This window comes from Spermophilus citellus (assembly GCF_964194105.1).
Source record: "Spermophilus citellus genome assembly, chromosome: 15".
In the NCBI taxonomy this organism is placed as follows: Eukaryota; Metazoa; Chordata; class Mammalia; order Rodentia; family Sciuridae; genus Spermophilus; species Spermophilus citellus.
In genome coordinates this window covers 66,697,963-66,711,498 of record NC_138195.1, presented here as the reverse complement: position 1 = coordinate 66,711,498, position 13,536 = coordinate 66,697,963, and the positions used below count along the sequence as shown (strand labels likewise).

Sequence of the window (13,536 nt, the reverse complement as noted above, 5' to 3'; positions counted from 1 at the left end):
TAAATAGAGAGCCTATATCCTGGGAACAAATTTTTACTCCTCACACTTCAGATAGAGCCCTAATATCCAGAGTATACAAAGAACTCAAAAAATTAGACAATAAGATAACAAATAACCCAATCAACAAATGGGCCACGGACCTGAACAGACACTTCTCAGAGGAGGATATACAATCAATCAACAAGTACATGAAAAAATGCTCACCATCTCTAGCAGTCAGAGAAATGCAAATCAAAACCACCCTAAGATACCATCTCAGTCCAGTAAGATTGGCAGCCACTATGAAGTCAAACAACAACAAGTGCTGGCGAGGATGTGGAGAAAAGGGTACACTTGTACATTGCTGGTGGGGCTGCAAATTGGTGCGGCCAATTTGGAAAGCAGTTTGGAGATTCCTGGGAAAGATGGGAATGGAACCACCATTTGACCCTGCTATTGCCCTTCTGGGACTATTCCCTGAAGACCTTAAAAGAGCATGCTACAGGGATACTGCCACATCGATGTTCATAGCAGCACAATTCACAATAGCTAGACTGTGGAACCAACCCAGATGCCCTTCAATAGATGAATGGATAAAAAAATGTGGCATCTATACACAATGGAGTACTATGCAGCAATAAAAAATGACAAAATCATAGAATTTGCAGGGAAATGGATGGCACTAGAGCAGATTATGCTTAGTGAAGCTAGCCAATCCCTAAAAAACAAATACCAAATGTCTTCTTTGATATAATGAGAGCAACTATGAACAGAGCAGGGAGGAAGAGCAGGAAGAAAAGATTAACATTAAACAGAGACATGAGATGGGAGGGAAAGGGAGAGAAAAGGGAAATTGCATGGAAATGAAGGGAGACCCTCATTGCTATACAAAATTACATATAAGAGGTTGTGAGGGGAATGGGAAAATAAACAAGGAGAGAAATGAATTACAGTAGATGGGGTAGAGAGAGAAGTTGGGAGGGGAGGGGAGGGGGGATAGTAGGGGATAGGAAAGGTAGCAGAATACAACAATTACTAATAGGGCATTATGTAAAATTGTGGATGACGTAACCGACGTGATTCTGCAATCTGCATTTGGGGTAAAATTGGGGGTTCATAGCCCACTTCAATCTAATGTATGAAATATGATATGTCAAGAGCTTTGTAATGTTGTGAACAACCAATAAAAAAATAAAAAAATAAAAAAAATTTGTACCTAAGTATTTATTCTTTTTAGTTTGTTTTTATATTTGCGTTTTTAATTTAAATAGTCATGAATGTTTTTATGAGTATTTTGGATTTTCTATTTCTTTAAGACAATCTCTACTTTAATTCCAGGTTATATAAGTAGTCTCCTACATTTTCTTCTAATAGTTTGTCTTTCTTTCTTTTTAAATCTTTGCATCTTTTTTTTTTTGAGAAAGAGAGAGAGAGAGGGAATTTCTTAATATTTATTTATTTATTTTAGTTTTTTCGGCGGACACAACATCTTTATTTACACGTGGTGCTGAGGATTGAACCCAGCACTGCGCAAATGCCAGGCAGCACTCTACCGCTTGAGCCACATCCCCAGCCCAAATCTTTGCATCTTTGGTCATTTGGAATTTTTTTTTTTTTTTTTTTTGTACTTTAAGAAAAGCAAACAAAAACCCAAACAAACAAAAATCCCATTCCTAGTCCTTTTTATTTTGAGAAAGGGTCTCCCTAAGTTGTTTAAGGTCTCGCTAAATTGCTGAGTCTGGTCTCCAAATTTCAATCTTCCTGCTTCAGCTTTCTGAGTCACTGGGATAACTCATGGGGTCACCACCATGCTCAGATGGGATTCATTTTTGCACAGAGCATGAAGTGAGGAGTCTGGCTTTGCTTTCTTTCAGATAAAGAGCCAATTATGCCAGTTATGTAAGTCATAGTTTTTCTTTTTCTTTTTTAACTGAAAGAAAATATTAACTTTGTCATATAAGTTTAATATATATGCTTAGATTTACTTCTCACATTGCTATCCTATTCATTCTCTAATTTGGTAAGAGATATACTAAGGGAACTAGAATGGATTATGTAAGTCTGTACTGAATGGAAACAAAGTCTGAGATGTCAGAGAAAGTCCAAGAAATTCATGGAAAAAAAAAGTGTTGTGAATAGACATAAACTAAAAGATAGACATCTCTATAAAGTTGTTCTAATCACAACAGTGTGGCCAGGCTCAGTGCTTCACACCTGTACTCCCAGTGACTCTGGAGGCTGAAACAGGAGGACCCAAATTCAAAGCCAGCTTCTGCCACTTAGGTAGGCCCTAAGCAACTCAGTGAGACCCTGTCTTGAAATAAAAACTAAAAAAGGACTGAGGATGAGGCTCAGTGGTTAAGCAGACCTGGTTTGAATCCAGGCACCAAAAACAAACAAACAACACCCCCCCCCCAAATCAAAACAAACAAACAAACAAAAAACCAGTGTGGTATTCTCTTAGGCGTGAATGAATACATAAGTAAATATAAATTAAATTTGAAAACTTTCTTCAGTCTTATTCCACTCATCTAATGTAATAGCTATTTTCACTTCTGTATTATGTCTCCAGTTTACCTGTAGAACACAAAGGTATGCCTCCTGGAAATGCAAATTTCACCAGTTTCCTGGGCATACTTCCCTTTCCCTACTCTCTCTACCCACCTGCTGTACTTCTGCCTTGTGATTATTCATAGAACATTCTAGTGGGTCCTTTCTTCTACACTCTCCATTTCCCACCCTTTCGTCCATCTCTCTAATTTGATTGCTCATCTCCACCAGTGTCTCCCCATTCCTGCTAACCCTCTCTGTTGGACTTGCTCCAGGAAATTAAAAAATTGTCTTTCTTTAGGAGAGTAACACTGGGTCACATATCTCATTCTAATACAGGATAACTCCAGATTGCTACAACCTATGAGAGTATTAAAGTATTTGGTAAAACAAAGACAGTTTATTAAAGAAACAACTTTTGCTCCCTACTCCCTGTGCATAGCCCTCACATAATTATATATTTAGGTCTTTGAACCATCTTGAATTATTTTTTAAATTTATACATGACAGCAGAATGCATTATAGTTCTTATTACACATATAGAGCACAATTTTTCATATCTCTGGTTGTATACAAAGTATATTCACACCAATTTGTGTCTTCATACCTGTACTTTGGATAATAATGATCATCACATTCCACCATCATTAATAACCCCATGCCCCCTGCCTTATATTGTTAAAATGTATACATGTACATAAAATTTGTCTTCCAGTTTGATGTTACTTCATCAAATGTATAAATATTTAATTTTTTTTTGTGTGTGTGTGGTGCTGGGGATTGAACCCATGGCCTTGTGCATGTGAGATAAGCACTATACCAACTGAGCTATATCCCCAACCCTGAACATTTAAATTTTTGTTTTACTTTTGTTCACTTAAAGTTGTTTCATAAGTAGTTTTCTTATCACAAGTCCTACCTTTTAAAACTGTAATCCCTTCATGTAGAGAGGACATAATTGCTTAATTATTTCTCTAGTGTTGAACATTTAAAAAATTGCCTTTTGTGGGGAGGGCTAGGGAAATTGTTAGAAATATTTTAAATAAAGACCTCTTTCTTTCAAATTATTTCTCTAAAAACAAACTTCTGATAATGTGTATGATGGGGTAAAAGGAGTTTACAGTTTATATTGTTAAAATGTATACAATATGATTCTAGTAACATTGCCTGATCTCAAGACTTATTAAAAGTTATAGGAGCTGGGGTTGTGGCTTAGTGGTAGAGCACTTGCCTAGCATGTGTGAGGCACTGGGTTCAATTCTCAGCACTGCATATAAATAAATGAACAAAATAAAGGCTCGTAAATGTCTAAAAAATATTTTTTAAAAAACGTATAGTAATCAAGACAATATGGAACTGGTGCAAAGATGAACAAATAGATTAATGGAACTGAATAGGAGTTCAGAAATAGACCTCCACATATATGGACAATTGGTTTTTTACAAAGCTGCAAAGACAATACACTAGAGAAAGAATATTTTTTCAATAAAATGATGCTAAGACAACCTGGAATTTACATTAAAAATGAATTTCAATTCACATTTTATGCAATCTACAAAACTTAAAATGTAAAACCTTTAGCTATGAAACTTCTAGAAGTGAGCATAGGAGAAATAGTTCAAACCTTAGAGTTAGGCAAAGATTTCTCAGAAATAATACCAAAGCATAAGCCGTAAAAGAACAAATTGATAAATGGGACTCTTTATCAGAATATCAAACCTCAGCTCTTAGTAAAAGACAGTTAAGATAATGAGCAAAGTGCTTGCCTTGCACTTATGAGATACTGAGTTCAATCCTTAGCACCACATTAAAAATAAATAAATAAAGGTATTGTGTCCATAAGAAAAAAAATATAATGAAAACATGAGCCACAGATTTGGGAAAAATTCCTTTAAATCAAATTATCTGGTAAAGAGCATATGCTCAAAATATGGAAAGAACTTGCAAAAATTCAATAATGAAAAATAACAAAAAAACAAAGTAAAAGACACTATACCAAAAAAGATATACAGATGGTAAATAAATATGCAAAAGCATTGGCAATATCATTAGGGAAGTACAAATTTAAATTCCAATGAGATATCACTGCATTCTTATTAAAATGGCCAAAATGAAAAAGACTGACCAGAGCCAGCGTAGAGGGCCGAGGCTCCCCATGTTAGCAGTAGTATTACCAAACCTCAGTCCTTGTCTCCATTGCCAATCCAATAACAAGGACATGGTTTTGAGAAAAAGGAAAATGAAGTTTATTGCTTTGCTAGTGAAGGAGAAACACAGGAGACTCCTGTCCCAGAGGCCGTGATTCTGCCCATCAGGGGGAACAGGGGGCTTATAAAGAAGTGATTCAAAGGCTACATTCCACATGTTCTGAGTTGTAATTCACTTGTTAATTTGGGAGACAGTCATTTCTGAGATGTTCTGGTGCCATCCCTAAAGTCTGAATTACTTCTTTCCTGTAGTGGGTGTGAGTTTAAGGACAGATAACTCTGCCTAGAATGGGCGGGGCCGGGGGGTGGGGAGGTAATCCTGTTTCCCCTGAGATTAGTGTGGTGGAGAGCAGGGAGAGAAGAAGAAAAAGAAACATGTCCATTTAAAAAATAAATCACAGGGGCAGAGCAGCAAGGGCTATATTCAAAGCATAAAGTGGACTTCTGTTACAGTAGTTCTCAGACTGAGTCACTTCATTTCATAAAGTAATAGTTTGCCAGTTACTCCATTTGGAGTTTACGTGCTGAGGTAGAATGATTCTACACCTTATCTATACAAGTAAACAATTACTATCTGCCTAGCATAAATGTAAGACATAGTGATAAAAATAAATAATACTATAAAAATGACCATCTATGAACATAGCAAATGAATCCAAAGCACACGAATGCATGGGAGTATCACTCACATAGAAAAAACCAGACCCATGAACTTACAGAGTGCACCAGACCATCAAATGAAGCAATCCTTCACCTGAAGTCCAGGAAAGGGAGAGCACCCCAAGACTAGACACAGGGGCACACTGACCCTGTCACCTGGTCACTTGGTACCAGCCTGGCCCATGAAAATCATCAGGGTGCAGTTTGTCCTAACCATGAAAACACACAAAGCCCCCTGCAAGCTTGTATCTGGCCTGGAGTAAGCTCCTGTGTTTGACAGCTCTGTTTACGGAATAAGTTATTCAGCTGGGGCTGGTTGTAATCCTATCCAACCATCTATAACAACTCTCCTTTGAGCTTGTATCTGCTTTCTGCTTTGCTCTCAGTTCAGGCTCTTGAACCCATATGGCTGCCTTAACCCTTTCTTAGACTTTCTGTAATTTATTTATTTATATATATATATATAATACATATTATATATAAATTATTATTATATAATATATAATATATTATATAATATATAAATATATGTATTTGTGTAAAGTATGATGTATGATTTGAATGTTTAAGGTATTAGTAATTGAGACCCACAATATTTGGGGAATTGCCAAATAATGAAAGTGGTCTACCCTGTGAATTTATTGTTATTCAATAATTTCTGACATTGTAGAAAGCCCTCATTACTGTTTTTTTTTAATTGTTTTTAGTTGTTGATCGACCTTTATTTAGTTAATTCTATGTGGTGCTGAGAATCGAACCCAGTGCCTCATACATGCTAGGTAAGCATTCTACCAACTGAGCCACAACCCTAGCCCTTTGTTTTAATGATCCTTCTGAGTGATTTTGATGCAGGCTAAAGAACCACTGATATAATAAATGCTGTTAAATCCTACATATCTACTGTCAATCAACCAGTTATAATCAAATTAAGTAGCTTTTAACATTTAATGGATGACCCTTTCTGGAAACATTTCCAGAAACATTTCCTAGTTCTGAAAGAAAAAATTCTATCTATTGTATCTATTGAGTGGGTTATATGTGGCATGGAAATTTTCCACTGGACTATGCACACATTTGGGGAGTTACTTTGACTTTTGGTATAGTGGAGTGCCAGTTTGACAAACAAAGTGGTTATTTACCTGATAGTATCCTATTCTTAGTAACTTGAAGGATTCAAGAAAAATCCTCTAGAGTCAACTTCCTTGTATTTAAGAAAGAATTGTGCATTGGGAGCCTGGTTTATGTTTTACAAATTTGCACAATAAGCTTAGAGTAGAAAGTGGCCATTGTGTTAAGACAAATAAGGCAATCTTCATGTGAATTAAAGCTAAGAAACAATTTTCAAGTTCGAAAGTGCCTTTTCACCTGTTTTCTATTACCTGGGGCATCATTTGTTCATTTATCCAAAAGCGTAAGCCGGATCAAGAGCCCAGCTCTCATCTGGGGGAGGTTTCTGATCTAGCAATAGGTAAATTATACAGTGGTCATGTGACTGCCTGGGGCCTGGGGCCTGGAAGTTGAACACCCCAGCTTTGGAAACCATGGAAACTTTAGCTGAGAAGGGAAGGATGGAGCAATGAAAGTGGCCCCTAATTGAATAGACCCTAGTTGTCTGGACTAAGCCATGGCACTCTAAGGGAGATGACTCTGGCACTGGGCCCTTGTGGGCATGTCACAGGAGATATCTCGGGAGAAGGATTCTGAGGAGTTCCCACAGGAGACGGGGAACTGACCTCAGGACCAGCAGAGTTCTTGGCATACAGGACAGAAAAGAATTTCAGTGTGAGACAGAGAAAGGCATAGACAGAAGTTTATTTAGGAAGGTAGATACCCATTCAAGGGAGAATGGGGGCTGTCTCAAGAGTGAGAAGCCCTGATTTGGGGTGAGGCTCCAATATTTATAGAAAGGCTGTGGCAGGGGCTGGACTGGAGGTGGATCCAGGGTGGAGCTGCACAATTTCATGCCAGTTTTCCCTGTGCTTGCATATTTCCCTCATTTCACAAGGGCCTGGGCCAAGCTTTACAACCATGATTTCTGTATCTCTGTGGCTCGTGGGCATTTCCTTTAAGATTTTCAGTATTTCTCTCTTTATCCTAAATCCCTATCTCAGTTATAGAAGCCTCTCAAAATGATGGAGGGTGAATTTCTATCAATTTTTTTAGTAATCAAGGAAATTAATCAGATTGAATTTAATTTAGAAAAAACAAAGAAACATGATATTCCTTGTACCCTAGTGTTACAGAGCAAATCCAAACAGGCTTCTATGAACCTGTCTCTATATAAAATTCAAATGTTTATATTAAACATTCTCCTTTAATTTCTCTCTCTCCTGCAAAACTTGGGAAACACTTTATTTGAAATAGTGATTGTTTACAAATTACAAACCTGTTCAGTTTCCATATCTGTGACAGATATGTCAGTTTTCGTGGGAACCACTTTTCTCTTCATCTTTTTCTTTTTTTTAAAAAAAGACACATTTATTCAGCGTCATGATCAGACTATTACATTTAGCAATCAACAGCATGGGTGCAAAAAAAAAAAAGTTTACATTAAAACTCTTTGTTGGAATGCTTTACACTTTCCACAGAACAGAAACTAAAATAACCTGTTATAGAATTAGTCACAAATACAGTCCTCGAGTTTTTTTGCCCATACACATGAGTATTGTCTAAACCATGTCTTCTTTTTTTTTTTTTTTAATATTTATTTATTTTGGTTTTTGGCGGACATAACATCTTTGTTTGTATGTGGTGCTGAGGATCGAACCCGGGCCGCACGCATGCCAGGTGAGCGAGCTACCGCTTGAGCCACATCCCCAGCCCTAAACCATGTCTTCTTTGCAGCAGCTAGGCCCTGCCACCACTGTGCTTGGCTGAGTTCACAAATCTGTTGTAACCTGTAGCTTCCCTGTCACTTCTCTGGCTCTCCTCTCCTGCTAAGCTTTGTTTCCTGGCAGTATTAAAACCTCTGCCACTGCCAGAGCTACTGCTGCTGCTGGAACCGCCATAGCCACCTTGGTTTCGTGGTTTGGCAAAATATTGGCCTCCACCACCGTAAGGTCCAGAGCTTCTGCCTCCAAAGTTTCCACCCTTCATAGGTCCAAAATTTGATGACTGATTGTTGTAACTGCCCAAATCATTGTAGCTTCCACCACCTCCAGAATTGCTTCCATTATTACCAAATCCATTGTAGCTCCCCGTGCTGCCACCATATCCACCACCACCACGACTGCCACCAAAGCCACCACGACCACTGAAGTTCCCTCCACGACCGAAATTGTCATTTCGACCAAAACCACCTCCACCACCACCACCGAAGTTTCTAGAACCACTTCGACCTCTTTGGCTAGATGAGGCACTAGCCATCTCTTGCTTTGACAGGGCTTTCCTCCCTTCACAGTTGTGGCCATTCACAGTATGGTATTTCTGAATGACAATCTTATCCACAGAGTCGTGGTCATCAAAAGTTACAAAAGCAAAGCCCCTTTTCTTTCCACGGCCTCGGTCAGTCATGATTTCAATAACTTCAATTTTCCCATACTGTTCAAAATAATCTCGTAGGTGATGTTCTTCAGTGTCTTCTTTAATGCCACCAACAAAGATCTTTTTCACAGTTAAGTGGGCCCCTGGTCTTTGAGAATCTTCTCGTGAGACAGCTCTCTTTGGTTCCACAACTCTTCCATCCACTTTGTGTGGTCTTGCATTCATGGCTGTGTCCACTTCCTCCACAGTGGCATAAGTGACAAACCCAAAGCCTCTGGAGCGCTTGGTGTTTGGATCTCTTATTACCACACAATCCGTGAGTGTTCCCCATTGCTCAAAATGGCTTCTCAGACTCTCATCAGTTGTTTCAAAGCTCAGCCCTCCGATGAATAGCTTCCGCAGCTGTTCGGGCTCTTTAGGGGACATGACGGCAGCAGGAAGACAGACTTTAAGAAGCTTTCTCGGCGGCGTCCATGGGCAGAAAGGAGTAAGCTTTTTCTTTGCTGTATGATTTTTTTTTAAAACAGTGAGGTGTACATTGAAATGGAAATGTATTAACAACAAAACAGTTAGGGAAGAAAGGCAGCATTGGAAGGAATTGAGTTGTTTTCCTTTTCCATCCACTTACTCCCTGTGTTTCTGGAACTTGAGCACTGAAGGCTGGAGAGTGGGCTGGTCATTAAGTGGGAACTCATGATGAATTCGATGGAATCCTCTAGATTCATTCACTATTATGACAGGTGTATTTGGTCTACTTCCTTTGAAAATTTTCAAAGTAAACCAAATCATATGCAGATATGACTCATGATGTCTTGTGATGATTCAATTGACAGTTGTTCAATGGTTCAAGTGTTCAACGATGGTGCAGAAGTAATACACATTCAAGTAGAAACTGTACTTCAGATTTTGGATTTTGCTCTTTCCCTAGGCTAGCAATAGGCTGTATGATCTGCTCTGGTGATGCCAGGCAGTGGCAGTACGCCACAGCTCTCAGCCATGTGATCTTGAGGGAACACAACTGACATTCTACAGAATGCCCTGTCACTAGCATTAATATGTGGTTTTGTGTTTCCTTGTTTACAGAACATCCATATGTGGAGTACAGGAGAGATTCAACACTTCATTATAAAATAGGCTTTGTGTAGGATGATTTCACCAACTGTTGGCTAATGCAAATGTTGGGAGCACATTTAAGGTAGGTGAGGGTAAGCTGTGATGCTTGGTAGTTGGGCAGATTAAACTTTTTTTGTACCAAGGATTGAACCCAGGGGCGCTTAACCTGAGCCACATGCCCAGCCCCTTTTTCTGTATTTTATTTAGAGACAGGGTCTCACTAAATTGCTTAGGGCTTTCTAAGTTGTGCTGAGACTGGCTTCAAACACAATCCCCCTGCCTCAGCCTCCCACGTTGCTAGGATTATAGGCATGCACCACCATGACCAGCTTAAATGCGTTTTTGACTTACAACATTTAAAATTTGCAATGGGGTTATGGACACAAACCCCACCATAAATCTCAGAACCCCTCAATAACTTACTTAGAGTAAAATCCAAAGTCCTTTCCATGTATGGTAGTTAGAATAAGCTCCCAAGAGGTGTACTTCTTGCTGTTGTGGCCCAATATACAGATTACAAAATTGATCATTTTAATCATTTTTTTAGTGTACAGGTATGTAGTATATGTACCTTCACACTGTTGTGTCACTGTTGCCACCATCAGTTTCCAGAACATCTCATCTCACAGTGAAACTCCACGTCCCCATGCTCCCCTCCTACCCCCGCCCCCCCATTCTACTTCTGTCTCTTTAACTATTCTAGGTTTCTCATATAAGTGGGATCACACAGTATTTGTCCTTTGTGACTGTCCTCTTTCACTTGGCATAATGTCTTTAAGTTTCATCCATGCTGTAACATGTATCTGAATTTCCTTCCTTTTTAAGATTGAATAATATCTATTGTATGCATATAAAACATTTTGTTTTTCCATTCATCAATTGACGGACATTTATGTTGCTTCCACCTTTTGGCTATTATGATTAGTGTTGCTATGAAATAGGGGTACAAATATCTATCCAAGGCCTGCTCTTGGTTCCTGTGTGTGTGTATCCAGAATTGGAATTGCTGGATCATATAATGATGATTCTGTTTAATTTTTTGAAGATCCACCATACTGATTTCCACAGCAGTTGTACCATTTTTACATTCACAGAAGTAATGGGCCAGGGTTTCAATTTCTCTACATTTTCACCAACACTTTATATTCTGTGATTTTGGTATAGCCATCCAAATACGTATGGAATGGTGTCTCGTTTTCATTATGATCATGCCTTCGGGATGTAAATCTTCCATTGTTTATAGTTTAGTGTTCAGCCACGATTGTGAGTCTTTTGTATCTTCAGCGTATTAAGCATGGGTAATGGAATAACTGAATGTGATAGCTCCATTATCTGGATCCCCTGTGGGTCTGTTTCTATGTCAGGTTTTTCTTATGGTTTTCATTCATGTTGTCAGCCAGGTGGTTTTTATTTTTTATTGAATACTGGGCCTTATACCTGAAACACATACACTCTCTCACACACACACACACACACACACACACACACACACACACACACACAAACCACCGAGCCATATTCCTAGCCTGTTTTACTTTTTATTTAAGATAGGTCTTGTAAGTGGCTTAGGACCTCGATAAGTTTGCTGAGGCTGGCTTTGAATTTATAATCCGTAGGATTACAGATGTGCTCTACCATGCCCAGCTAATACAGCAATATTCTGAAGCTTAAGATGGTGATACCTTCCTCAGAGCAGTAGGGCTAGGGGCATTAGCAGTCCAAACTTGCCCCAATCCAGTTTCAGCGACTGAAATGATCCAAAGCTGGGCTCCTATTTCTGCAGGGATGCGTCTGGTTCTCATTCATCCTTCTCCAAGGATAACATTTTTGGGTCTCAAATTTAAAACAAGATTGGAGGAGTGACCAGGTGTCCCAACCTGTTGCATCCCTTAGACTCTATTTTTTATCCCCCTACTTCTAAATATTGTCCAGAAGCACAGTTCCATTTCTCAGCTTCTGAAGACATCACTCTTATAGTTCTCTACAGACAGAAAGTAGCCCAAACTCTGGGTATTCTTCACTGGATTTCCATCTTCTCCCAGATCTTGGCCTCATAACTCTATTTCCTTGTTATGCCTCTCATAACTTGTAGTGTTTACCCAAATTTTTGGCTCACCCTTGGTGGATATGTAGTCCAAATTAGCTAGTAACCATTTCCTCCAATTTCTTCTTTTTCATAGATTTAGATATAGCTATTCTGAATTTTTACCATATCCAAGACATTCATCTTTTCCCTTACTATTGTCAATTTACCTTAGAGGCTAATAGAAGATAGTTAAAAAGAGTGTATAGATCCAAATACCACCATTCCTTTCCTGTCTTGTCACTTTTCCCTGGTTACAGGATAAAGGATTAACCTCCGCCATCTCTGATATTGGTGAATAAGAGCATTAAGAAGGGCTGGGGTTGTAGCTCAGTGGTGGAGCGCTTGCCTAGCATGTGTGAGGCACTTGGTTTGATTCTCAGCACCACATCAAATAAATAGATAAAATAAAGATATTGTGCCCTTCTAAAACTTGAAAAAAATAGAAAATATTTTTTTTAAAAAAGCATTAAGAAGCACCTTACAATCAAAGGCATAGATGATATACAGAAGAGAAAGTAAAAATTGTAAACAAGTGATGAGCTTTACAATTGAGTTGTAATCTAAGACATGAAAATGGAAATAATAACAAGATATGCTTTTGCATCTGTAAATTTGAACACTTTTTTTTTGAAAACACAAAGTTCAGTGCAAATGAGGTCATGAGAAAGATTAGTTGCTAATGGCATTGTAAGTTGGTAGAACTGAATAAAATTTAACAATATGCATCAAGGGTGATATAAATGTAAACAACTCTTCCCCTATTCCACATAGTCCTATGGGTGAATTTTGGGAAAAATAATTTGATAGAAAGAGAAGATTAGTTCATTAGAGGTATTTTATAATAAAATTTAACAGAAAAAAAAATGTGTATGTCTTAAATGTTCAACTCCAGAGAGCTGATCAAGTCAACGATCAGCTGCATGATGGCATTACACAGTCATTGAAGATAAAACATCAGAAGAAAAGAACTTATGGAGTAACATCAAATGAAAAAGAGAAGACAAATTATATTTTTATGTGTTTGTTGAAATATAAAATCAAATGAAAGTAGGATACAAATCTGAGAGTACATCGTCTGTGATCACAGCCACCTGAGAATGATGCATATGGAGCTTGGAGGGAAAAGTTGTTCCTTGCAGAAGCCAGAGAGAGATGTCCTCAGAAAATGAGCCATTTGGGGGCTGGGGATATAGCTCAGTTGTATGCACAAGGCCCTGGGTTCGATCACTAGCACCACAAGAAAAAAAAAATCCCAACAGAAAGTGAGCCAATTTTGCTTTGCCAAATATTTTCTAGACCCTCATGGTTGTAGCAATCTAGAGCATGGGGCTAGCCTGGCTTAGGGCCAAGGACAAGTAATTCAACATTGCTCTCCAAAAGACAGGCAGATAGACACATTTTTAATTTCCTGGAGCAAGCAAAGGTAGAAATAGGCTGGTAGAGAGGAAGGGTGAGATC

At 38.5% G+C, this 13,536-nt stretch overlaps 1 protein-coding gene across 1 annotated transcript; it reads right to left on the bottom strand.

Moving 5' to 3' along the window:
- Positions 1–8,243: 8,243 nt before the first annotated feature.
- Positions 8,244–9,305, bottom strand: LOC308634417 (heterogeneous nuclear ribonucleoprotein A1-like; the record flags this gene model as incomplete). Its single annotated transcript, XM_081268243.1, has 1 exon — positions 8,244–9,305. The coding sequence occupies one exon, from the start codon at positions 9,303–9,305 to the stop codon at positions 8,244–8,246; it is 1,062 nt and encodes a 353-aa protein (XP_081124369.1).
- Between the last annotated feature and the right edge of the window lie 4,231 nt (positions 9,306–13,536).